At 31.9% G+C, this 23,986-nt stretch overlaps 1 protein-coding gene across 4 annotated transcripts; it reads left to right on the top strand.

The window, feature by feature from the left end:
• Positions 1–447: 447 nt before the first annotated feature.
• Positions 448–22,495, top strand: LOC112782493 (2-hydroxyisoflavanone dehydratase). Of its 4 annotated transcripts, XR_003816339.2 has the most exons (3): positions 564–1,698; positions 13,249–13,359; positions 15,471–15,739. XR_003816339.2 is itself a non-coding variant. In XM_072230370.1 (2 exons), the coding sequence occupies exon 1, from the start codon at positions 625–627 to the stop codon at positions 1,675–1,677; it is 1,053 nt and encodes a 350-aa protein (XP_072086471.1). In that variant the 5' UTR covers positions 448–624; the 3' UTR covers positions 1,678–1,698; positions 15,471–15,739. The 4 variants fall into 4 exon arrangements, 3 of the variants coding, with proteins under 3 accessions (XP_072086471.1, XP_072086472.1, XP_029152143.1); XM_072230370.1 differs by lacking the exon at positions 13,249–13,359 and having other exon boundaries at positions 448–1,698; XM_072230371.1 differs by lacking the exons at positions 13,249–13,359; positions 15,471–15,739 and adding an exon at positions 3,556–3,652 and having other exon boundaries at positions 448–1,698.
• The last annotated feature ends 1,491 nt before the right edge of the window (positions 22,496–23,986 follow it).

The following is a 23,986-nucleotide window of genomic DNA, read 5'->3' on the forward strand; positions in this document are numbered from 1 at the left end:
TCTCTTTGTTACAATTATTTACAATATTTACCATAATCTAGTATCAGTAATATTTCATCTCTTTTTTATACAATTAACTTTTTAATATAAACACTTAGTAAATTTCAGAGCAAATTTCGAGTTTTAAGCAAAATCGTATTTACTTTTTGAATTGATGAGATTTTGATACAAATTTGATTGGATACTATGTCAAAATTGAAAAAAATCAAATAAAACAATTGTAAATATATAAAATTAGAAAAATAAATAAAAAAGTAAAATATAATAGTATAATATTATTTAAATTAAAAATTATTTTAGTTAATAAAATTATTAAATTTGAATGACTTATTCAAAATTACAATATCAAAAAAAATTAAAAGTTAAATTAAACTTTAACTATTTTATATTTAAGTATATAAATAAATTTTGGAGAATTCTCAAATAAAAGGATGGAAGATATTTTTGAATAAAATATTATAACCAAACAATAAAAAGATGAGATATTGCCAAACTTTTATTACACCTTGAAACCAAAGGGCAGAAATGACTAAACCAGTACAATAGCTTAATCAATAAAAGTTCTGAAAAAATAAAAAATAAAAAGTCCATTTTCTTGTTGCTTAGTTGTTGCTGGGTCACACGATGCTTCTTTCTAAAGGCATTTTCAAGTATGCACCACTGGCAACTTTTATTTGTTATAAACCGACGCTTCCTCCACCTACTCTCCTTCCTAAAACCCAAACACTAATCTTCTCTGCTCACACACAACACACAAAAATGGTCACCACCGCCCCACAAGAGAAGGAGGTAACACACGAGTTCCCCTTCTTCCGTGTCTTCAAAGACGGCACGGTGGAGGTCCTCCGTCCTCCACCGAAATTCCTTCCTCCCTCCGACGACCCCGCCACCGGCCTCCGCATCAAAGACACCGTCATTTCATCCGACCCTCCCGTCTCCGCTCGTCTCTTCCTCCCCAAAATAACCAACAATAACAAACTCCCTGTCTTCCTCTTCTTCCATGGCAGCGGCTTCTGTGCCAGGTCCGCCTTCTCTCCAGAATACAGCAACCACGTCGCCGCCGTCGCCAACGAAGCCAAAGTCCTCGCGGTTTCCGTCGAGTATGGCAAGTTTCCAGCCCGACCACTGCCCGCGTGCTACGAAGACGCCTGGAGATCCTTCCAGTGGGTCACGTCGCACGCGGACGGAACAGGGACGGAGCCCTGGCTGAACGACCACGGCGACTTCCAGCGTCTTTTCGTCGCCGGAAGCAGCGCTGGCGGGAATATCACCCACACGTTGGTTAGCCAAATCGGAAAAACAGGATCTCCGCCAGGAGTGAGGGTAGAGGGTGCGATTATGGTCCACCCTTTCTTTGGTGGAATAGGGGACGATGCGCAGTGGCTGTTCATGTGTAAGGATAACAAGGGGCCGGAGGATCCGAGGCTGAAGCCGGCGGAGGAGGATTTAAGGAGGCTTGGGTGTGAGAGGGTGTTGGTGTGTGTGGCGGAGAAGGATTCGTTGATGGTTGCCGGAAAGAACTACGTTGAGGCGTTGAAGAAGAGTGGTTGGGGTGGGAGTATTGAGCTTGTTATTCATTGGGGTATGACACATAGTCAACACGTTCACTTCCCAGATCAAGGGAATTCTCGTGAAGTTTTGCGAAAGTTTGCTTCTTTCATCCATCAACAACCATGAAGGTCATGAACGAAATTCTTGGTATGCTGCTACTAAATTACTATTGATGCGTATCCTTCCTTTCTTTTTATCTTTTTTCTCTAAGTGAGTATAAGGCCAATAGGAGACTACTCACTAAAATGACTAAAATTGATGGTTTGTCTATCAAGAATCTATAAAAAGCTATATAATTTTCATTCATATGTTACCTGGTATATCTCATTCTTTAATTTTACCCATATTAATTCATTGTAAAAATGTGTATGGTACGAATTACATGGTAAAAAATGAGTGTGTAGATCTAGTGTAGAAAATATAAGTGAAGATTCACTTGCTCAACAGTATTAACTTGACTAGTAACTAAGACATTAATTCGATTTTGTGATTTAAAATTGTGAGACTAAGTTGATAATTAGATGGATCTAAAGAACTAATTTAAGTGTTATTTCTTTTTTTTTTTTTAATTTAAAGGAGTGAAACTCGAACTGAAATTTATAAGTGAAGATAGAAAAATTATGTCTTGATCTATAATTCATTGGCTAATTTAAGCATTATTTCATGCACCAATTTTTTAAATAAATTATAAAAGAAAATTTATTGATTTACAAATTAATTATTATATTTAAAATATATTTAAAATGAGTAATTTCTCAAATAATTTTGTTAAATTATTTCATTTTTTATTTAATTGTATTTACATATATTTTATAAGAGTTTTGCTAACTTGTGTCCTAAACATATAGATTTAGCATAATCCTAATCATAAAAAGAAATGTTTTATAGGATAACTACCCACTAAATAAAACAAAATAAAAACTAAAATCTTACAGCGTTAAACTAAAACCACACGATCATCGCAATGATATAATGGAAGAAGAAAAATTGTTCTCTGATTAAATAATAGGGCAAGGATTAGATATTGATAATTGATCCACCAAGAGAAGAAAACTGGAACAAAAAGTTGTTGGGCGAGACACAGATTTAATGCATGAGTAGTTGAGTACCGTTACTATTACAAGAGACAAATATAAATTATCAACGCTCAAATGAATAAATTATGATTTTTGATTATAAATAATTGAGAAATAGTTTTAATTATAAAATAGGTTTTGCTATCGTATGCCCCTTAGAACATAAGTTAAGAAACATTAATTGTATTAATTTGTATCCACTAATTATAAATTTGTGTGTCATTTAGTAAGTAATTGACTTAATTAATATCATTTTTTTTCATATTTTTATGACTAAATTAATTCTTAAAATTTTAATTATATTATTAAATTTTTTTCAAAAATATTATGAGTACAATTTAATTTTTACTCAAATATATAAATTTTTTTTTTATTTTTCTTTTATCACAACAACATAATATCTATATATTATGAGTATAATTTAATTTTTGATTCAAGCTTAAGTATTTTTTTTAATCTTTCTTTTACACTACAACGTAATATCCATAAGGGAGTAATTAAAAATAATAATTTTACAAAAATTGATATAAATATATTAAATTATCATCTAGAAAAAATCTTTTAAAAAACATTATTATAAAGATTTATTTTGTATAGATTATATTTTTGTGGTTGAAAATAGCTACACGTATGTATCATTTATTAATAAGTGTCACTAGTATTATTAAATAATAATTTGTATGGTTTAAAATGAATATCTGTATTTTCTGCATAAATTTACATCTTTATACTATAATTGACCAAATTCTTAATATTACAGAAAAATAAACATAATCAGTGCAACATGATAACAAATAAGATTAGAGCTAAATGTAATTTAGTTAAAAAAATATAAAATAACAATAATTAAAAATATTACTTGATCTTTCAAATAGAGTATTGAATTTAAATTAATATCTTTTGAAGTGATTTTCTTTTTTTTTTTCAGGGGTTGAAAAATATGAAAAGGTCTCTAATTTGGCACTAATATTTTAGACGATAATTTTAAATGAAAGTTTATACATATGTTTGAGTTAAAAATTAAATTGTATTCATAATTTTTTGGAAAAAAATTTTAATAATGTAACTAGAATTTTAAGAGTTAATTTAACCATAAAAAATAAGAAAAAATCTTATTAATTAAGTAAACCAAAAAATTATTAATTAATATAAAAAAATTATAATTAATAGATATAATTAATATTTTTTAATCTGAACCTAATAACATAAGATAGCGAAATCTTTTTATAAACTCTTGTAAATTTTTACAAAAGTATTATTTATACTTTAAAATTAATCATTAAAATTAATTATTAATATATTTGTATATAAATATATATGTGATTTAATTTATTTTTAATATATATTTATATTTTAATATATATTTTATATTAATTTTTGATTTTAGTAGTTGATTTGAATGTACACGTAGTATTATTCAAATTTTTATGCTGTGTATAACTGTATATCACGTGTTCGAAGAGGGCCGCACCAACCACCCCATGTACCAAACATTTCTAGCCAATTATAAGTTGCCAGGTGTCTTGGAATTAATTGCCTCAAGAACTTTTGGATTCGCATATCTAAAGAAATGGATCCTTTTAATTTGTTTACAATTGAGAGAATAAAATAAAATTTTTTATTATTAATTTTATAAATAGAATAAAAAATAAATATGAAAAAAAATAAAAAATTAAAGATTATAGTTTATATTTTTAATTTTTTTTAATAATTGAAAAAATTTATTCACATAAATCTAATTATTCAATTGGGCTTTTAATGTATTCTATGCTTACTGTTACATTCTTAGATCATTTTCAGTAGAGAACTCATCTCAATCTCTATTTATACCCCACCTGCTATAAAAAATAATTTTACATAAGCTTTTGCGTCATAAACAGTAAATAGGAACTCAAAGCATCTCTCTCTTTTCTATTAGGAAGAACTAACTTTAGTCATATTGTGGTCCTACTTAATTAATTAATTAATTAAAATACTTAAAATTAATGTAATTATTTTTTTTAATAATATTATTTAAATTTATAAATTTAAAAATAATTCATTATTAAAAGATATTAATATAAAAAAAATCATATATAACAATAAATAGACAATATATAATTCGAAATTATACTAATTTATAAAATTACTTATACAAAAAATATAAATAATTAATATAAATTATTAATTAAATAAAAATTTAATTATTTAATCTAATTAATTATTATAATTATTAATATAAATTATTAATTAAATAAAAATTTAATTATTTAATTTAATTAATTATTATAATTATTAATACATTAATTATAATTTAATTATTTAATTAATTATTATTTAAATTATTAATATAAATTATTAATTAAATAAAAATATAATTATTTAATATAATTATTTAATTAATTAAAATTTTATATAATTATTTATTTTTATAATAAGTTACCAAATTACAAGTTATTATTGGACAATATGAATTTGGATTTAGATGGACTCATTCTCTTTAAAAGCTGTGCAGAAATTATTTTTTCATCTTTTCAACTGTAAATTTTTACTCCTATAAAAAATAAAGTCTCAACTTCTTGCTCATTGGAGATGCTCTTAAAATTCATATTTGCATTTCTAGAAGGAAGAACCAAGTTTTAAATTGCCTCAAGAAATCGTCGGACTCATAAATCTAACTCTTCTACTGGCTTTCAATGGGTGCTTGGCTTACTGTTACATCCTTAAAATTCAAATTTGCATTTCTTGAAGGAAGAGCCAAGTTGTTTAGAGAATCTTTTGCTCCTCGAATGTGACGTGGCTTTTGGCAGAGGTGTGGATGGATCCAATGAACTTGGATTTATTCTAATTTAGATTGCGCTTTTTTTTTTTTTCATGTGAGAGAGAGGAGTGTATTTTACAATGATGTGAGAAGAGATGAATTTTTTACGCTAGTATAGTTTAAATAATTTGGATCTTTCAATTTGTTTCATTTTTTAAACCAATTAGAAATCGGACGATTCGCTTTGTGATTTCGAAAATAAAAAAAAATTTAATGTTAAAATCGGATCGTCCGATTTTTATTTTAAAAAATAAAAAAAAATATAAAATACAAAACGGACATCTGATTTGTAATATATTTTTTTCTTCAAATAAATCAGACCCTCTGATTTGTAGTTTATTTTTTTCATTAAATAAATCAGACCGTCCGATTTAAATAAAACACCATATAAAAAAAACACCAAATCTTTCAATAACAATGTATTACGTATATATTTAAACAATATAAAAAAAATTAGCCTTTAGATTGACCTTAAAAATTTATTGGATTTAATTTTAGATTTGAATTCAACTTTAGATCAGATAAAATTTTATTATATTTGGATTACAATTATACCAGATTCAAATTAAATAAAAATTAAATCTAAAATTACTATAATTTATAAATACAAAATAAAATAAAATGAAATTTTAAAATAAACGGTATAAATGACAAAATCTAACCTAAAATAAACAAATATAAAAAACATTTAAGAGTGAAAACTCTAGAATCTAAACACTAATAAGAATTTATAACTGTTATAAAAAATAACAACACTAATAAAAATCCAACAAAATACATATTGTATTGTCATATACTCATAGCACAATTCATTAGCATTCCAAAATATAGAAAAGTGAGCAGGTTAGTTGTAAACAATAAAAAAAATAAATTTGGATTCTTAAAACCATGAAAAATACGTAACAACAATTCGAAGATATAAACTTAACAAAAAAGTGAAGAAGGAACAAAAAACCCTAGAATTCTTATACCTGGTCGGGTCTAGGTAGTTCGAGCTTTGTTCTAGACCTGATTAAATTGGTTTACGAAGTTGGTTTTTTTGTTTTTGGATTTAACCGGATTGCTCTTAACGGAACCAAAACTCCTCTAAATTCTTTAAATTCAGACTAAGTCTTTGTATCGGATCAGATCATGTACACCCTTCAAATGCACATTGAGGCCAAACTAATGTAGACATTTACTTTTACGTTCTTATATTTTGAGATATTAAATTAAATAATATATCAATACCTTATTTTAATTAATTTTTAAAATATTATTTTGCACATTTAAGAAATTATTATTAAATTTAAACAGACGTATTATATTTGTAGTTTTACTTTGTTGTTTATATACTTTTTGTATTCTTAAATTTAGTATGTGCGTAAGTATAATTTAATTTTGATTTTCAAATAAATTTATTATTAGAACATATATTTAGCAATCTTATTGTTAAAATTTAAATTTAAATACTCTTCAATCAAGTAGATTTTATATTTTATTGTAATTATTTTATAATACCAATACTAAATACTTATTCTAAAATTTTTTAATAAAAATGATTTTTTAATAAATTTATATAATTTTTTAAATGGTATTAATACTGTTTTACATAAATTGAAAAATAATATAATTTTACTTAAAGTAAATATGATTATTAATTGTATGCTTTTTGGAAATTACATAATATAAAATTTTTTATTTTTTAAACCATAAAATAATATTTACTTTTTAACATATTTCATTTTATTGTGAAAGGTAAATTACAAAAGTAATATAAAGAATAATAGAAATTATGTCAATTTAAAAAAATTTTGCATTCCAATGTAATTTTGGCTAACATAGTCTAAATAATATTCATTTTTTACTAATTATGTTTGACAAAAGGTATCTAAACATAAATTATATTGATTTTTTAATTTAGTTTTCATCAAATTTAATTCTGTAAAAACACATTTTTACCAACATCAGTTTGTAAACATTAATATACCAAATCTTCTTATTGCATTGATCAAACTGTTTTTTCTAATTTACTTAAAATTCAATGTATTATTATTATTATTATTATTATTATTATTATTATTATTTTCTCTTTGACTTTATAAGTATACTTAAACAATAAAAACTATTATTTTAGATTTTTTCATAGAATAAAGTAATACTTTGTAGTTGTTGGAGGGTGAAGTAATGTGTTGGTCTGCATGATTTTTGCTTAAATTCAAAATTGTTTCCAATAATATTTTATTTTTGATATCATCACTAATATTACAATAAATTTTTAAAAGGATCCTTCGATTTATAAACATTAATTTTGGGACTGAATTGCCCTTGGTGGCATTGTCGTTTTGTTTTCTTATTTCATTAGTATAAAATCTCCAATTTCATTCCCGTTTTCAGTTAACAAATCAACACACTTAGTCACTTGGATACATCAGTCATAGAAGAATGAAAACTTAAAGCCTTAGCGCTGGAGATGAACAGTACATATGAACTCCTGAAAGAGTACGATTAAAAACGTGTTTGGATGAATTTCCAAAAAAAAAAAAAATTAAAAGTCTAATATTTATAAGAGTATATTTGGAATAAAATATTTTTTAATTGATTTAATTTAAAATAAATTAAGTTAAAAATAAATTTATTTAAAATTAATTATGTAAAATAAGAATTAATTTAAAAAATTGTTATAATATTTTAATTTTATATTTTGACTATTTATTTAACACACTTTTTAAGTTTTTATCAACACCACCAATAAACCGTAGTTGACTAAGGTCACTTGGGGGTAGGTCGGGGGCTCTCAAGTGCAAGCTGGTGGTTGGCTGGGGCTACTCGATGTATTAAAATATTCACAAATTTAAAATTTAAGATTCGTTCTAGATATAATTTTAAATTAAAATTTAGTGTTCTTCAAAATTTAGTAAAAGTGTCACACAATTTTAAAATAATAATTGAAAGTTTAATTTCGACTCATTCTTCTTAGAAATCACAATCAAGTGCATATCATTGCTTATGAAAAGGAGTTTGATCACGATAAACGAAAATATAAATAGCAAGAACTTAAAAGAGCAAACAATAAGTAAATATAAAAAAAATTAAAGTAGGAGCAAGTAAGAAATAATTAAGAATAAGAAAGCGAATATCAAATACTAAAAAGATTTTGACAAGGGCTAAGAGTTAAGGATCATTATCCTTGCTATTAACTACAACATAACCACAACATGATAATTACAAAAAATATAAATTTAATTCGTCAACCTCTACGAATGGAAGAAAGCAAATTAGGCTTAATTAATTCTAATCTATAAGTTCTAACTAACTTACTAATTAAATTAGTAAAAGATTAGTGTCAATAGAAATAAGATTAGTTAGCATCTCTAAATTATCAATCAACTTGGATATTAGCAACTCAAGATCGTCCAAGTTTTCAACCCAAGCTAAGAATGAAAAAATCTATTTTACGACTAAGAGAAGCATTTCATCAAACACTTGGTATACATAAACATCAAGTATATAAATTGTAAGAATTAGTAAAAACTACTACTACCAAATGCAAGAAAGCAAAAACAACATCTCAAATAAACAACAACTAACAAAACATAAAATATCAAACTGCTTTAATAGAAACTTGAAAATTCAACAATGGTTCATAAACTAAAATATAGCAAAAACAAAAAACTAACAAGAGAATCCTAGCAAACTAAGATAGTATGAACAAAAAAATATAAATAAAACTAAGCTAAAACAAGATTAAAAACTAAAACAAGAGAGAATTAAAATAAAAATCCTAAAAATTCTATAGAGAAGTTGGAGCTTCTCTCTCTAAAATTCACTAAAACATGCTAAAAACTAAACTTAAGACTATTTGGTGTCTTCTCCTTCAATGTTTGCTTTAAATGCTTCAGAAATGAGTTGGATTGCATCCAAAATGAGCTAAAAATCCCGAATCACGTGCCATTTTAAGTGAGGCACGCGTTGGATTTGGTGCTATACATCTTTGCAATTTTTTCAATTCTTCATTTTTTCATGAAATTTTCACTTTTACATGCTTTTCTTCTATCTTTTCAAGTCATTCTTGCCTCCTAAACCTTAAATAACTTAAACAAACATATCAAGACATTGAATGGACTAAAAGTAAAATTAATTTGACAATTTTAAAGGTCTAAAAATCATGTTTCAGTCAATTAAGTATAATTAGGAGAAAATTTACAAAAGCATGCATTTTTAAGAAATAAGTATAAGTTAAGTTGATAAATTTCACTCTTTCCAATCCAAAATCATAAAATATGAATTTATCAACTCTCCCACACTTAGACAAAAATATATCTTCATGCAAAACATTAAGAAAGACAAGATTAAGAGATGTCAACACTTATTAAGTGTAAGCTACATAACACTAATCAATTACTTTATCTAATCCGACCAGCTTTTATCTATTTGGTCAAAATGAATCAATTTTTAAGAATATATGTGAGCATAGAAGGCCGAAAGTAATATGTCAATCAGTTTAATGCCAGCAATCAATTTGAGTTCTAAAAGATTACAAACTTGCAAGATAAGGTTTTCATGATAGATGCAACATAGAATTAAGTAATTGACATCGGATGTGTTTATTCTCTAATCGCTCTAGTGTATAGGGTTGTTTCACTCCATTCTCTTTTAATCTTGCTTTTTAAAACTTGTTCTTCTTCGAACAATCAATAAAAATTCAATGTATGCTTATAAATATCATGAGAACTTTAGAGGATTGTAATAGGACTAAGGTAAAGTTGAGGATATATTTGGTCAAGTGGACTAAAAATTTGAATCTTTGATTAGCTTAAACCTCCACCTAACCTATAACAACTTATTTAATCTTAATTCATGAATCTAGCTACCTATGATTCACTTTTCACATACCCATACATTTTTTCAATTTACATCCTATATGCATTTACTTTTAAGTATTTTTTTCTCTGGGACAACATTTATCCCTTTTTTGTTTTTTTTTCTTTTTTTTTTTGTTTTTTTTAATACATATATATATATATATATATATATATATATATATATATATATATAAAATGTATGTATTAAAAAAACAAAAAAAAGAAAAAAATAATTTCAAAAAATAAATGCATATGGTTCAAGTATTTAATGCACGTGTATGTACTTAATTTCTAAAAATTTTCAATAAATCCAAGACACATATTTTTATATACAAACCAAAACAAGATGTAATATAAACTAAAAGAAAACTCAAAGTAATAAAATAGCTAACATGAAATTTAAAAGACATAGTAATAACAAAAGTGAAATATGAAAGTGTTTGGAAAAAGCATTTTTACAACCAAATTGTTGCTCTAAGCCTCTCCTCACACTTGAATGTCACACAGTCCACTATGCGCTCACTATGATCGAGGGTCAGAAGCTTTCCCAATCAAGTTATTCGTCATGTGCATCCGCCGCATTTGTATCCATATCCTAACTCTCACTCTTTAGGTCGTCCTTAATAGTCTTTTGGCAAATCAGCAGGGATGGCGGGGTCTTTTTCTTTTCCGACCTATCTTAAAAACATAAAAGATAATATGTAAAAACATAAACACAGGTAGGGGTGGCAAAGCGGGCTGACCCGCCCGCCTAGGCCCACACCATAAATGGAGCAGGCTGGCCCGCCCCACCAACTAAAGTGGGTTTAAAATTTTAGCCTGTTCCACTTTATGGCGGATTGGCGGGTCGGCGGACTAACCCGTTTGACTCTGTTCTTTTTAAATAAAATTAATTAAAATTAACCAAAAAATAATAATTAAAAAAATTAAATACAAATAAACAATAGTCAAATTATAATATAATTTTTTCACTATCTTTTTTTTTTTAACTTCAATAAAATTGTTCAAATAATATTTGTCAATAGAGCCATCTTTATTTTAAAAAATAAGTCACCTAATTTGAACATATATACGAAATTGTAAAATAAAATAAATAAAGTTAATAATTAAAAGAAAAATAAAAAAATGAAAAAAAAGTATTCAAAAATTATATAATTATTAATTTTGTAGTAGTAATTACTCTTTTATTTAATAAAAAAAGGGAAAAAAAAATTTTTGGACCAGCAGGCCGGCCCGCCCCGCCAAAACCCGCAAATTTGGCGGATTATTTTAATTTGACGGGTTCCAAATCCTAGTCCGACCCGCCTTTTTTAGCGGGTTCGGCGGGTCGGCCCGACGGGTTTAATCCGTTTTGCCACCCCTAAACACAGGTGAAGCAAACAAGATGCGTACATTCTAAGACAAGGAATGATACACTACAAGAAAGTTGCTAGATACCGTTGGTATAAACCTCACTAGTGGCAGATTTTTTTGTTTGTCACTAATTACCGTCGAAAATTTTCTGTCGATAATTTTACTGTCGGATTTGTCCCTCGGTAAATCTGCTAGTAAACTTAAATTTTAGTTTTTTTAAAAAATAATTCGATTTAATCCGATCAAATTTCAAATAACAATTTTAACAACAAGAAAAAAGTCTCAATTCAAACATAAATCTTACAATGCTAAAAAATAACTCATTAATCATTATACTCATCATTTTAACATTGTAAAAAGTAGTGCCACACTGTCAAATAATCAACTATAGCTAGTTTAAAATAAAGAAGAATCTCAAAATATAACCAAATACAATCATACACAGCAGTACCAATCTTTTCACATGAGATCAGACAACTTAGCGTAAGGTAGTTTGGTGTCTTTAGGTTCACACACAAGCTCTGTATCCTCGGCAAGAAGGAGTATCTTCAGTAGTTAAGTCTTTTACCTTACGGTTCTAACTCTACACGAGGAAATGAAATTATCACTTACAATGGAGCAATTAGCTATCTACAATAAAAAATCACAAGCATGCATAGGAGACTAATTGGTCACATCACCCTGCAAAGATACAAATCTCAATGTAAAGAAAATAACTAAAACTATTTGAATATATTTTAATCCCCAACAACTAGATTAGAAAGGAAGAGACTCAACTCAAAAACTATAAAAACAAATCAAACTTAATGAATGAAGAATTAAGACAATGTCAGAAACAAGAATCAAGAACAATTTTCAATTTAACTTAATGAATAAATATTGAATAGAGATGAAAATAATTTAAGAAAACCTTGCTAGTTGTTACCTTTGATGTAAATAATGTTAGAATGAGATATAAGCCACATTTGGCAATTTTTCATAATCTAGTTTAATTAATTTGTGTCAAATACAAGAATCAAGAGCAGAACGCTAGAATTAGCTACAATCCTAGGAATTAGAATCAAATATTCTCTTTTAAAATATAACACCCTATTACCCTAAGCCTTATCTCAAACCGTAAAGTAAAAGATAACAAAGTGCCACGACAATTCTAAAGCTTATACAATAATATTCTCTTTCAAAGGTTTGGCCTAAAATTAGGCCAAACAGGCTAAAAACGCTAACGGGTTGGATCGGGCCCAAGTTGGGAGGGAGAAGAGAGAGCCACCATTAAAACAGTATTCACACTCTCACTCTTTTGCTTATAACTTGAGCTACAGTGCTCCGATTTGTGTCCCGTTTGTGGCTACGCAAAGCTCTTGCTGAGCCTGTCAATTATAGCTAGTCATTATAAGTAAGAACTCAAAATTTCTGCTGCATTCCTCAGCTCTAATAATTTCAAAAATATAGGTTGTGGTTTTGAGTAGATTTTTGTGTTTTGATTATTTAGGTGCCATCCAATAGTGGGTTACTATTGGTTTATGGCCCAAACACCATTGGAAAAGGTAAGATTCCTCTTTACCCCTGTGAATTTGTGAATTTGATGAACTCTAGGTGTTAATTGTGGTAATATTGGTATGTATAGCTTGAAATTGTGTTTTTGGAGTTGATTGGGAGCATTGGAAGTGGTGTTGGTGGTTAAAAGCTTATTGGATTCAAGATTTGGTGAATTTGTTCAAATTGGAAATCGGCCAAGGTATGGTTTTGGTTTCCTCTATGTAATATGTAATGTTTCTAGACACTTAGACTAGTGGACCATAGGATAGGATTGAATTGATTATATGGTTGCTTAAATTGTGATTGTGTTATATGCATGTTGATGGAAGTTGAATAAATGGTACGGTTGAGATATGATTGTGGTGGAATGTTAATATGATGATGATAAATGATGATTGTATGTATGGAATATTATTGATCAATAAGGTTGTTGAGATTTGATTGAGGAATTGGTGAATTGAATGATAAATTAGGTGTGGAAATGATAGAAAAAATAGAATGGTAAGTGATGAAATATATGGATGTGATTGTGGGTGTTGAATGGTGAGTTTTGACATGATTTAGAATGCATATGAATTAGTTTGGTTTTGGAAGTTTTGGAAACTAGAGAATTTGTAAAACCTTATTTTTACTGAACTTTGGCAGATCATAACTTAAGCCTCAGACTTTGAAATTTGGTGATCTTTATTTTAACTTAATTATAATTTTAAGAGCTTTAAAATGGTATAAATTTTGAGAAAAATGGAATTTTGTAGAGGAAGTTATGAACCTTTGATGTTCAGTGCAAAAATCTGAAAATTTTGCAGCTTTAAATTTTTTTAAGTCTGCTAAAGGTTGCGTATGTTACACAGTGCATGCGACGCGGGCATTCTTCACTGTATGGGAGTCTCGCATACGCGGGCACTGCATGCGTACATGGAAGTTCAAATTTTACCCTTGCGTACGCGAATTTTTACACGCGACATGAGCATTCTATTCGGGTTGGAACACTTGCGCACACGAGCAGGGTGCCGCATATGTGGACACCCAAAATTTCAAGGCATGCTTATGCGGTACAAGGTTTTGCGTATGCAAGACCCCTATTTTGCTAAAAATGTGTTTTCTTCTCTTTAAAGGGTTTTCTAGCTTTCCAAACTTCTTTAACTTCTCATTAAGACTTGTGGCTAGTAATTAGACCCTAAGACTAATATAGATGGGTTTTGATTTGAGATTAGTGAATTTATATATGGGTTTAGAAGACAGTGATTTAGGCTTGGAAAGTTATGTGGATGGAATAGCTGGAGTGTCTGAGCAGAGTGTTGAGGTGACCATGACTTGAGAAACATGAATGATTATGTCTAAAAAGATGAGTATAAGCAGATTTGTGCTATGAGCAGTGATATTTGAGATTGAGTATATGATTATGATATGAATTGTTCTCTGTCATAGGAGCTGTGATAGTCTCCCACTTATGTTCAGATGTGAGAACTGTAGCAGTCTTCCGCTCATGTGACATACATTGATTTGGTAAGTGGCTATGCGCCTCGGGCAAGGGCTGTGGCAGTCTCCCACTTGTCGAGGTAGCGGTGCCGGCGTAGGGGCTGAGGTAGTCTCCCGCCTACGTTGATATGTAAGGGTTGAAGCTGGGCTCCCCACTCACATTTCTCTCTGGTTGCAAGGTAGTAGGGCATTATCCCACGGAATCATATGGCATCTAGAGGAAGGTGGTTGGGCACACTCCCGCAGAACGTTACCCTTTGATGGATATCGTGATACGGCACTCATCCCTCGGAATTATTTCTCCTGAGTATGTGCAACAGAGAGACTAATCTGGCAGTTGCCGACTGGATTTTGTGTCGGGATTGGCACTATAACCGACAAGTGATATCATGAGCCAAATAGGATAGATATTCATCATATGCATCTTCTACATGCTTGCTTGCTTTGATTACTTTAGTTATGCCTATTTGAATAACATTCCTAAATGCTAGTTGATTTAACTGCCATATATATACTACTTGTGTTTTATTTGCTTGCATTATCTGTGATTGACTGGTGGTAAGGAGGTTAGGTAGGCGGTGGCGATGGGATCGCGTGGAGGGTAGGTTGGTGAAGGCTGTGGGATATAGCAGTGTGATTTGGTATTAGTTAGAAATTCTCTAAGTTTAGATTACCCTGTTATGGTTTAAGTTAATTATTTATTTTAAGCTATGTGAAGTTTTAGGATTGCCTTTGGCGTCCTAGAACCTTATATCTTACATATTGGGCACTGTTACCATACAAAAACCTCCAATTCTCATACCATATATTGTTGTTATTTTTCAATTGTAGGTGGTAACCCACCTCGGTGAATTGCAAGATGGGGACGGAGCGGAGGATCTTTTATCATCTTTTGTACTTTTGGATACTTTGTTATAGTACTCTCACTTTTGTACTTTATACTTTGTTGCCTTAGAGGCTAAACTTGAGAGACAGGATACATATTCTATTTTAAATCAAAAACTCTGTCATGTCTGTATTTAACTAGTCGGCCTAAACTCTGCGGGCTACGGCTGGTATCCTTTTGACTATCATACTTATTGATGATTGGAGTTTCACTATATCACTACAATGAATTTCTTCGGCAAGTATACCGAATTGTCGTCAAGTAATAACTCACAAGAGTGAGGTCGAATCCCACGAGGATTAACGGATTAAGCAAACAATAGTTAATTGATTATCCTAGTTAGACGATTCATATTGGAGTGATAAGCAAACAGAATTGTAAATTGCATGAAAGTAAAGGAAAGCAATAAAGTGCAGGAAAGTAAATGACGTAAATATAAAGGACAAGAAAGTAAAGTGCTGGAAATGTAAAGTACAGAAAATGTAAATAACCATAAAGTAAATAAAAGAAATAAAGATAAAATAAGCATTGGGATCAAGAGATATTGCATTCTCCAGATTAATTGATTTCATTTCATCTTCAATCATGCAACTCATTAACCTCTTGGCAATCATGAGTGATTGAGTCCCAATTCCTTGGTAACTCAATCTCTCCAATCTTGATCAATAGCCAATTCCTTGGTCTAGTTGCTCATGAGATGAGGTGAAGCTTGGTCCTTGATTATACCACACACTTTCTTAGACCCAAATAATGGAGAGATTAAATGTCACCGTATCCCATCCATACCCAAATCTACTTAAGTGTGAGAAGGATTTTCAAGCATGGTTTTACGTTTCCTCTTCCAAGGTTCCCATAAAACCCAATTGCATTCAATCTCTTTTCCAAGATAATTGAATGCTAAGCATGAAGAACGAAAATCCTTCAAGTAAATCAAAGAGAGATGAAGAGAAGAAAAAGAATAAAAACAAATTAATCAATCAAATAGCAATAGAGCTCTCTTCCCCTATGGAAAGAGTTAGTAATTCATAACTAAAATATTTAATAAGTAAGAAAGAAAAGAGAAGAAGATGATGGTGAACAGAGAGGGTCCGAAGACTCCCCCTCAGAAATTCCCTCAATCCAGCCTTTTTCCCGTCTCTTAATTCTATGAAACTGAGGCCTTTATATAGGCTCTCCTAAAATACAAACTAAAATGAAAAGAAAATTACAATTGAATAAAAATTCCTATTCTAGATGCTTATTGTGCCTTTGATTGAGTGATGTTAATGGGCTCTGCTTGCTTGAGGTTTAAGTGGACTTGGAGTGAAGTTAATTGAGCAAAAATGAGGCTCCCAGGCTAGCGTAGCATTTTTGAGGAAAGCGTAGCGCTCTTGCACCCACGCGTACGCGTCGTCCATGCGTGCACGTCATAAGGCTTTTTGGCAATGGTCACGCGTACGCATCACCCACGCGTGCGTGTGGTCGTCAGCACTCTTGAGAAGAGCGTAGCGTTCGCGCCGAGGGCGCTCTTCCACGCGTACGCCTCATCCATGCCCACGTGTGGTCTTCCAAAAACATCACTTTCACGCGTACGCGTCACCCACGCGTACGCGTCACGCACGCGTACGTGTCACCAGCTAAATTTTCACTTTCACGCGTACGCGTCACCCACGCGTACGCGTCGCCAGCGGAATTTTGCAACTTCTATCGCAAGCGCTCTTGAAGAGTAATGTAGCGCCAAAGGTGCTCTCTTGTGCTGTGCAATGATTTTGAGAAAAAGCGTAGCGCCAAAGGCGCTTTCCCCTGCTTTTTCTCTTATCTTCTCTGCTTCAGCTTTTAAACTCTTTTCTTCTTTTTCTTTTGTGCTTTTTGCTTCTTTTTCCACCATTTTATACAAAATAGATAAAAATCAAAGGGATGAAAGTAATCTATGATTTAAGCACAAAAACACTTAATAATTAAGCATGATTAATGAAAATTAAAGGTGAAAAAACATAGAAAAACATAACATGATGCGCAGTCATCACAACACCAAACTTAAACTTTGCTTGTCCTCAAGCAAATAAAGAATCATGCAATAAAGTTTGATAATCCAAGGTGAGAACGGTGGCAATTTTTATGTTCATGGTTGGCTAGTTTCTTATGCATGCTACAATCACAAAAGAGATTCAAATGATTGATGCTTCTATTTAGCTCAATTTATGAAATCTTTTTCTTTATGTTCCTTCCTTGAAGCAAGCTTTTCATTCTTTTCTTAGCTTAGCTTCTTGGGTGCTTTGCACCATTTGTTGAAAGCTACGACTCTAAATTCTTTATTTTCAAGTATTACCACTTGATACATAAGCACCACAAGCATTTAATTAGAGGACTCTTTAAGCTCATTTGTTTCTTTTCTTTACTCTCTACTCATTGATGCTCAGAGCCTTAAGCTTTGAGGGAGTGATTTTACACTTGAGCCTAGCCTTGTCTCTAAGTGTTTTATTTTCAAGCTTTTTGCTTGATACATAAACACCACAAGTACTTCACAATTGAATTGTCATTGGTACTCAGAGCCTTCAGCTTTCTCATTCTTTCCCTTTTCTTTTCTTGCCTTATTTGCATTTGCTTCTTCAAGGTTTTCATGATTTTAAAAATTTCATAAAATGTCCTAGATGAAAACTTCAATCAAATAAATTCCAATGCAATTGAGCAACAATAATCATGCTATCTTCCCAATACTTATAAGCTCATGATAACTTCTTCTTTAATTACCTTGTTTATTTATGATCATGATTACTCACTTATTTCGACTCACAAAACTCAAGATGGTAGTCATAATGTCATAGCACATGTTATAATTCAGCAATCAAGCTATGCTTATTCACAACACATATGCATACAGAGAAATTAGAAAACAATCATGCAATTTAAAGTGCTAGAAATAAGTAAGAGGAAAAAGAAACATTACCACCTTGTAGTTCATCTTCATTGTTGTTGTCCTTTTCGTCCTATTCTTCCCCTTCCCACACCAAACTTAGAATGATTGCTTATCCTCAAGCAACAATTAAAACAGTGGTGATGGGGTCTATGATGGGTCATGAATGTCTTAAACAATGGAGTGTGAGTAATGCATGTGCTTAAGCAAGAAAAATTAAGGATACAATAAAGGCACAAGCAGTAAAAACAGAGATAATGTGATTGCATAAACAAATGGGGTGTGCATGATACATTGCATGAGAGATAAGTGGCACACCAAACTTAGTGTGACACTTTCACTTGGAATTGATGCAAGTATCCAGTGAAGATTGAAAATCAAATTGTTGCATGGCAACACCAAACTTAGAATGCAATCATATGTCAAATTATTGAAAATAAAAAAAGCAAAGAAAGGAAATATTACCTACGGTTGGGTTGCCTCCTAACAAGCGCTCTTTTAATATCATTAGCTTGACATGTTGTTCTCAACTTTCTTCCTCTTCTTCCAGTTGGTTAAGAGGAATGACCTCACGGGAAAAGAAGAGTAAGTTGATGTCCCCTGTTTTGAGTGCCTCCCAACAAGCTTTCTTTTGTTGTTAGCTTTCTCAAGCTTTTCACTTGACACCTTCATGCCACAAGCACATGGTTAGGGACAGCTTTGTTTAGCCACTTAGGCCAGGATTTTATTCCTGTGGGCCCTCCTATCCATTAATGCTCAAAGCCTTAGATCATTTTTACCCTTGCCTTTTGGTTTAAAGGGTTATTGGCTTTTTCTGCTTGCTTTTTCTTTTTCTTCTTCTTCTATTTTTTTTCTTTTTTTTCGCATATTTTTTTCTTTTTTTTCTCTTTTTTTTGCAAGCTTTTCACTGCTTTTTCTTGCATCAAGAATTAATTTTTTGATTTTTCAGATTATCAATAACATTTTTCCTTTTTCATTATTCTTTCAAGAGCCAACAATTTTAACATTCATAAACAACAAATTCAAAAATATGCAGTGTTCAAGCATTCATTCAGAAAAACAAAAGTATTGCCACCACATCAAAATAATTAAACTAATTTCAAGATAAAATTTGAAACCATGCATTTCTTGTTCTTTTGTAGTTAGAAACATTTTTTTCATTTAAGAAAGGTGACAGATTCATAGGACATTCATAGCTTTAAGACATAGACACTAGACACTAATGATCATGTAATAAAGACACAAACATAGACAAAACATAAAGAATAGAATTCGAAAAAAAATAGAAAAATAAAAACAAGTAAATTAAAGAACGGGTCCACCTTAGTGATGGCTGCTAGTTCTTCCTCTTGAAGATCTTATGGAGTGCTTAAGCTCCTCTATGTCTCTTCCTTACCTTTATTGCTCCTCCCTCATGGCTCTTTGGTCTTCTCTAATTTCATGGAGGAGGATGGAATGCTCTTGGTGCTCCATCCTTAGTTGCTCCATGTTAGAACTCAGTTCTCCTAAGAAGGTGTTAATTTTCTCTCAATAGTTTTGTGGAGGAAAATGCATCCCTTGAGGAATCTCAGGGATTTCTAGATGAAGAACTTCCTCATGCTCTTGTTGAGGTCCATGAGTGGGCTCTCTTGTTTGCTCCATCTTCTTCTTAGTGATGGGCTTGTCTCCTTCAATGAGGATGTCTTCCTCTATGACAATTCTAGCTGAATTGCATAGGGTACAAATGAGATGGGGGAAGGCTAACCTTGCCAAAGTGGAGGGCTTGTCCGCCACCTTCTAGAGTTCTAGGGATATGATCTCATGAACTTCTACTTCCTCTCCATTCATGATGCTATGGATCATGATAGCCCGGTCTATTGTAACTTCAGAACGGTTGCTAGTAGGAATGATAGAGCGTTGGATGAACTCCAACCATCCCCTAGCCACGGGTTTGAGGTCAAGCCTTCTTAGTTGAACTGGCTTACCTCTTGAGTCTCTCTTCCATTGAGCTCCTTCCACAAAGATGTCCATAAGAATTTGGTCCAACCTTTGATCAAAGTTGACCCTTCTAGTGAAAGGGTGAGGATCTCCTTGCATCATTGGTAAGTTGAATGTCAACCTCACATTTTCCGGACTGAAATCCAAGTAATTCCCCCGAACCATTGTGAGCCAATTCTTTGGGTTCGGGTTCACACTTTGATCATGGTTCTTAGTGATCCATGCATTGGCATAGAACTCTTGAACCATTAAGATTCTGACTTGTTGAATGGGGTTAGTGAGAGTTTTCCAACCTCTTCTTTGAATCTCATGTCGGATCTCCGGATATTCACTCTTTTTGAGCTTGAAGGGGACCTCGGGAATCACCTTTTTCTTGGCCACAACTTCATAGAAGTAGTCTTAATGGACCTTTGAGATGAATCTCTCCATCTTCCACGACTCGGAGGTGGAAGCAATCGCCTTCCCTTTCCTCTTTCTAGAGGTTTCTCCGGCCTTAGGTGCCATTGATGGTTAGGGAAAAACAAAAAAGCTTAGCTTTTTCCAGACCAAACATAAAAGGTTTGCTCGTCTTCGAGCAAAAGAAGAAAAAAAAGAGTAGAAGAATAAAAAATGGAGGAGATGGAGGGAGTAGTGGTTTCGGCCAAGGGGGTGGTAGTGTGTATGATGTGTGAAATCGAAGGTAGTGAGGAGGGGTATTTATAGGGTAAGAGAGAGAGGGAATTTGGTCAAGAAGGGATGGGTTTGGGAGGGAAATGGTTTGAATTTGAATGGTGAGGTAGTGGGGTTTATGATGGATGGATGTTAGTGGTGAAGAGGATATGGGGAAGAGGGTAGGATTTGATAGGTGAATGGTGTTTGGGGAAGAGATATTGACGTGATTGGTCAAGGGTATTTGGGGAAGAGTGTTATGGAGAGGTGTGAAGAGGAGAGAAGAAAAGGTGGGATAGGTGGGGATCCTGTGGGGTCTACAAATCCTGTGGTGTCAAGGAATTCTGCTCCCTGCACCATTCTGGCATTCAAACGCCAACTCTGCTACCTTTCCTGGCGTTAAACGCCAGCTCTGCTACCTTTCCTGGCGTTAAACGCCAGTCTGCTGCCCCTTTCAGGCGATTAACGCCAGCCAGATGCCAGACACCCCTTTCTGGTGTTAAACGCCCAGAGTGCTGTCCATTCTGCATTTAACGCCCAGAATGCTACTAGGCTGGGCGTTAAACGCCCATTCTGCTATCCTTACTAGCGTTTAAACGCCAGTAAGTCTGTCCTCCAGGGTGTGCTATTTTTTATGCTATTTTTCATTTTGCTTTAATTCTGCAGTTGTTTTTATGACTTCACATGATCATTGATGAGAGGATAATTTATACCCTTTTTGGCATTATTTTTACATAGTTTTTGGTATGTTTTAGTTGCTTTTTATTATATTTTTATTAGTTTTTATTCAAAAATCACATTTCTGGACTTTACTATGAGTTTGTGTATTTTTCTGTGATTTTAGGTATTTTCTGACTGAAATTGAGGGGCTGGAGCAAATATCTGATTCAGAGGCTAAAAAAGGACTGTAGATGCTGTTGGATTCTGACCTCCCTGCACTCGAACTGGATTTTTTGGAGCTACAAAAGCTCAATTGGGGCGCTCTTAATTGCGTTGGAAAGTAGACATCCTGAGCTTTCCAGCAATATATAATAGTCTATACCTTGCTCGAGATTTGATGGCCCAAACTGGCGTTTAAATTCAGTCTAAAAATTCGGGCATAAAACGCCCAAACTGGCACCAGAATTGGAGTTAAACGCCTAAACTGGCACCAGAGCTGGTGTTTAACTCCAGGAACAGCCTAAGCACAAAAACGCTTCAATGCTCAGCCCAAGCACACACAAAGTGGGTCCCGAAAGTGGATTTTTGCACTATTTGCACTTAGTTACTCATTTTCTATAACCCTAGGTTACTAGTCTAGTATAAAAACTACTTTTAGAGATTCATTTTACAACTTATGATATTTTTACACTTCAATTGTACCTTTGACGGCATGAGTCTCTAAACCCCATAGGTGGGGGTGAGGAGCTCTGCTGTGTTTCAATGGATTAATGCAATTACTACTGTTTTCTATTTAATTACGCTTGATTCTATTCTAAGATATTCACTCGTACTTCAATGTGGAGAATATGATGATCCGTGACACTCATCATTATCCTCAACCCTATGAATGCGTGCCTGACAACCACTCCGTTCTATCTGAACTCAACGTAGTCATTGGGCGACAGCTTGAGTGCGTATCTCTTGGGTTTCTAATCCACGGACCGAGTCCGGAGGTTAGAACCTTCGTGGTATAGGCTAGAATCATTGGCAGCATTCCTGAGATCTAAAAAGTCAAAACCTTGTCTGTGGTATTCCGAGTAGGATCTAAAAGGGGATGACTGTGACGTGCTTCAAACTTGCAAATGTTGGGCGTAGTGACAGTGTGCAAAGAATAATGGTCCTATTCCGACGCTAGTGAGAACCGACAGATGATTAGCCATGCGGTGACAGCGCCTGGTATTTCTCATCCGAGAGGATCATACAGCCTGCAATGGAAGGAAACCATGCATGTTTGGAGAAGAAGACAGTAGGAAAGCAGAGATTCAGATGACAGAGCATCTCCGGAACCTCAGCCTGTTTCTCATTACTGAATCACAAGTACTATTTATTTTATGTTATTTGTTTTTTATAAATATAATCACTCTTATCATTAATCTCCTGACTAAGATTTACAAAATAACCATAGCTTGCTTCAAGCCGACAATCTCCGTGGGATCGACCCTTACTCACATAAGGTATTACTTGGACGACCCAGTGCTCTTGCTGGTTAGTTGTGCGGAGTTGTGAAAAGTGTAATCACAATTTCGTGCACCAAGTTTTTGGCGCCGTTGCCGGGGATTGTTCGAGTTTGGACAACTAATGGTTTATTTTGTTGCTTAGATTAGGAAAAAAATTGTCTTTGTGGTTTAGAGTCACTAACATTGAGTCTTCTATTATTGTTTTTGGTTAAAATTTTAAAATCCTTATTTTATTTTTCTAAACTATTTTCGAAAATTTTTAAAAACCAATAACTTCATAATTTAGTCTTCTGTTTGAGTTTAGTTTCATATTTTAAGTTTGGTGTCAATTGCATGATTTTATTTTTCTTTCGGTTTTTGAATTATATGTTCTTAGTTCTTTATTGATCTTCAAATTGTTCTTGATAATTTTCCTTATTTGATCTTTAAAATTTCTTGTTTGGTGATTGTTGCTGTTTATCTTATACATTTTTGAATTATTAGTGTCCAAATTATAAAAATTTTTAAGTTTGGTGTCCTTTTTGTTTCTATCTTCTTAAATTTTTTTTTAAAATTTGTTCTTGGTGTTCATACTGATCTTCAAAGTATTGTTGGTGTTCATCTTGACATTCAAAGTATTGTTGGTGTCAATCTATTGTTTTTCTTTTTCCTTATTAAATTCAAAAGTTTCAAAAATTTGGATTTTTATTTTAAAATTTTTATTTTATCTTATCCTAGCTTTAAAATTCCAAAATTCAAAATCTTCTTCAAAAATCACATCCAAAGTTTTTCAAATCCTCTTAAT

This window comes from Arachis hypogaea, chromosome 20 (assembly GCF_003086295.3).
Source record: "Arachis hypogaea cultivar Tifrunner chromosome 20, arahy.Tifrunner.gnm2.J5K5, whole genome shotgun sequence".
NCBI lineage: Eukaryota > Viridiplantae > Streptophyta > Magnoliopsida > Fabales > Fabaceae > Arachis > Arachis hypogaea.

What these genes read in the sequence shown, in the direction of transcription:
- LOC112782493 (XM_072230370.1), top strand. Translation starts at nt 625, where the DNA reads ATGCTTCTTTCTAAAGGCATTTTCAAGTATGCACCACTGGCAACTTTT.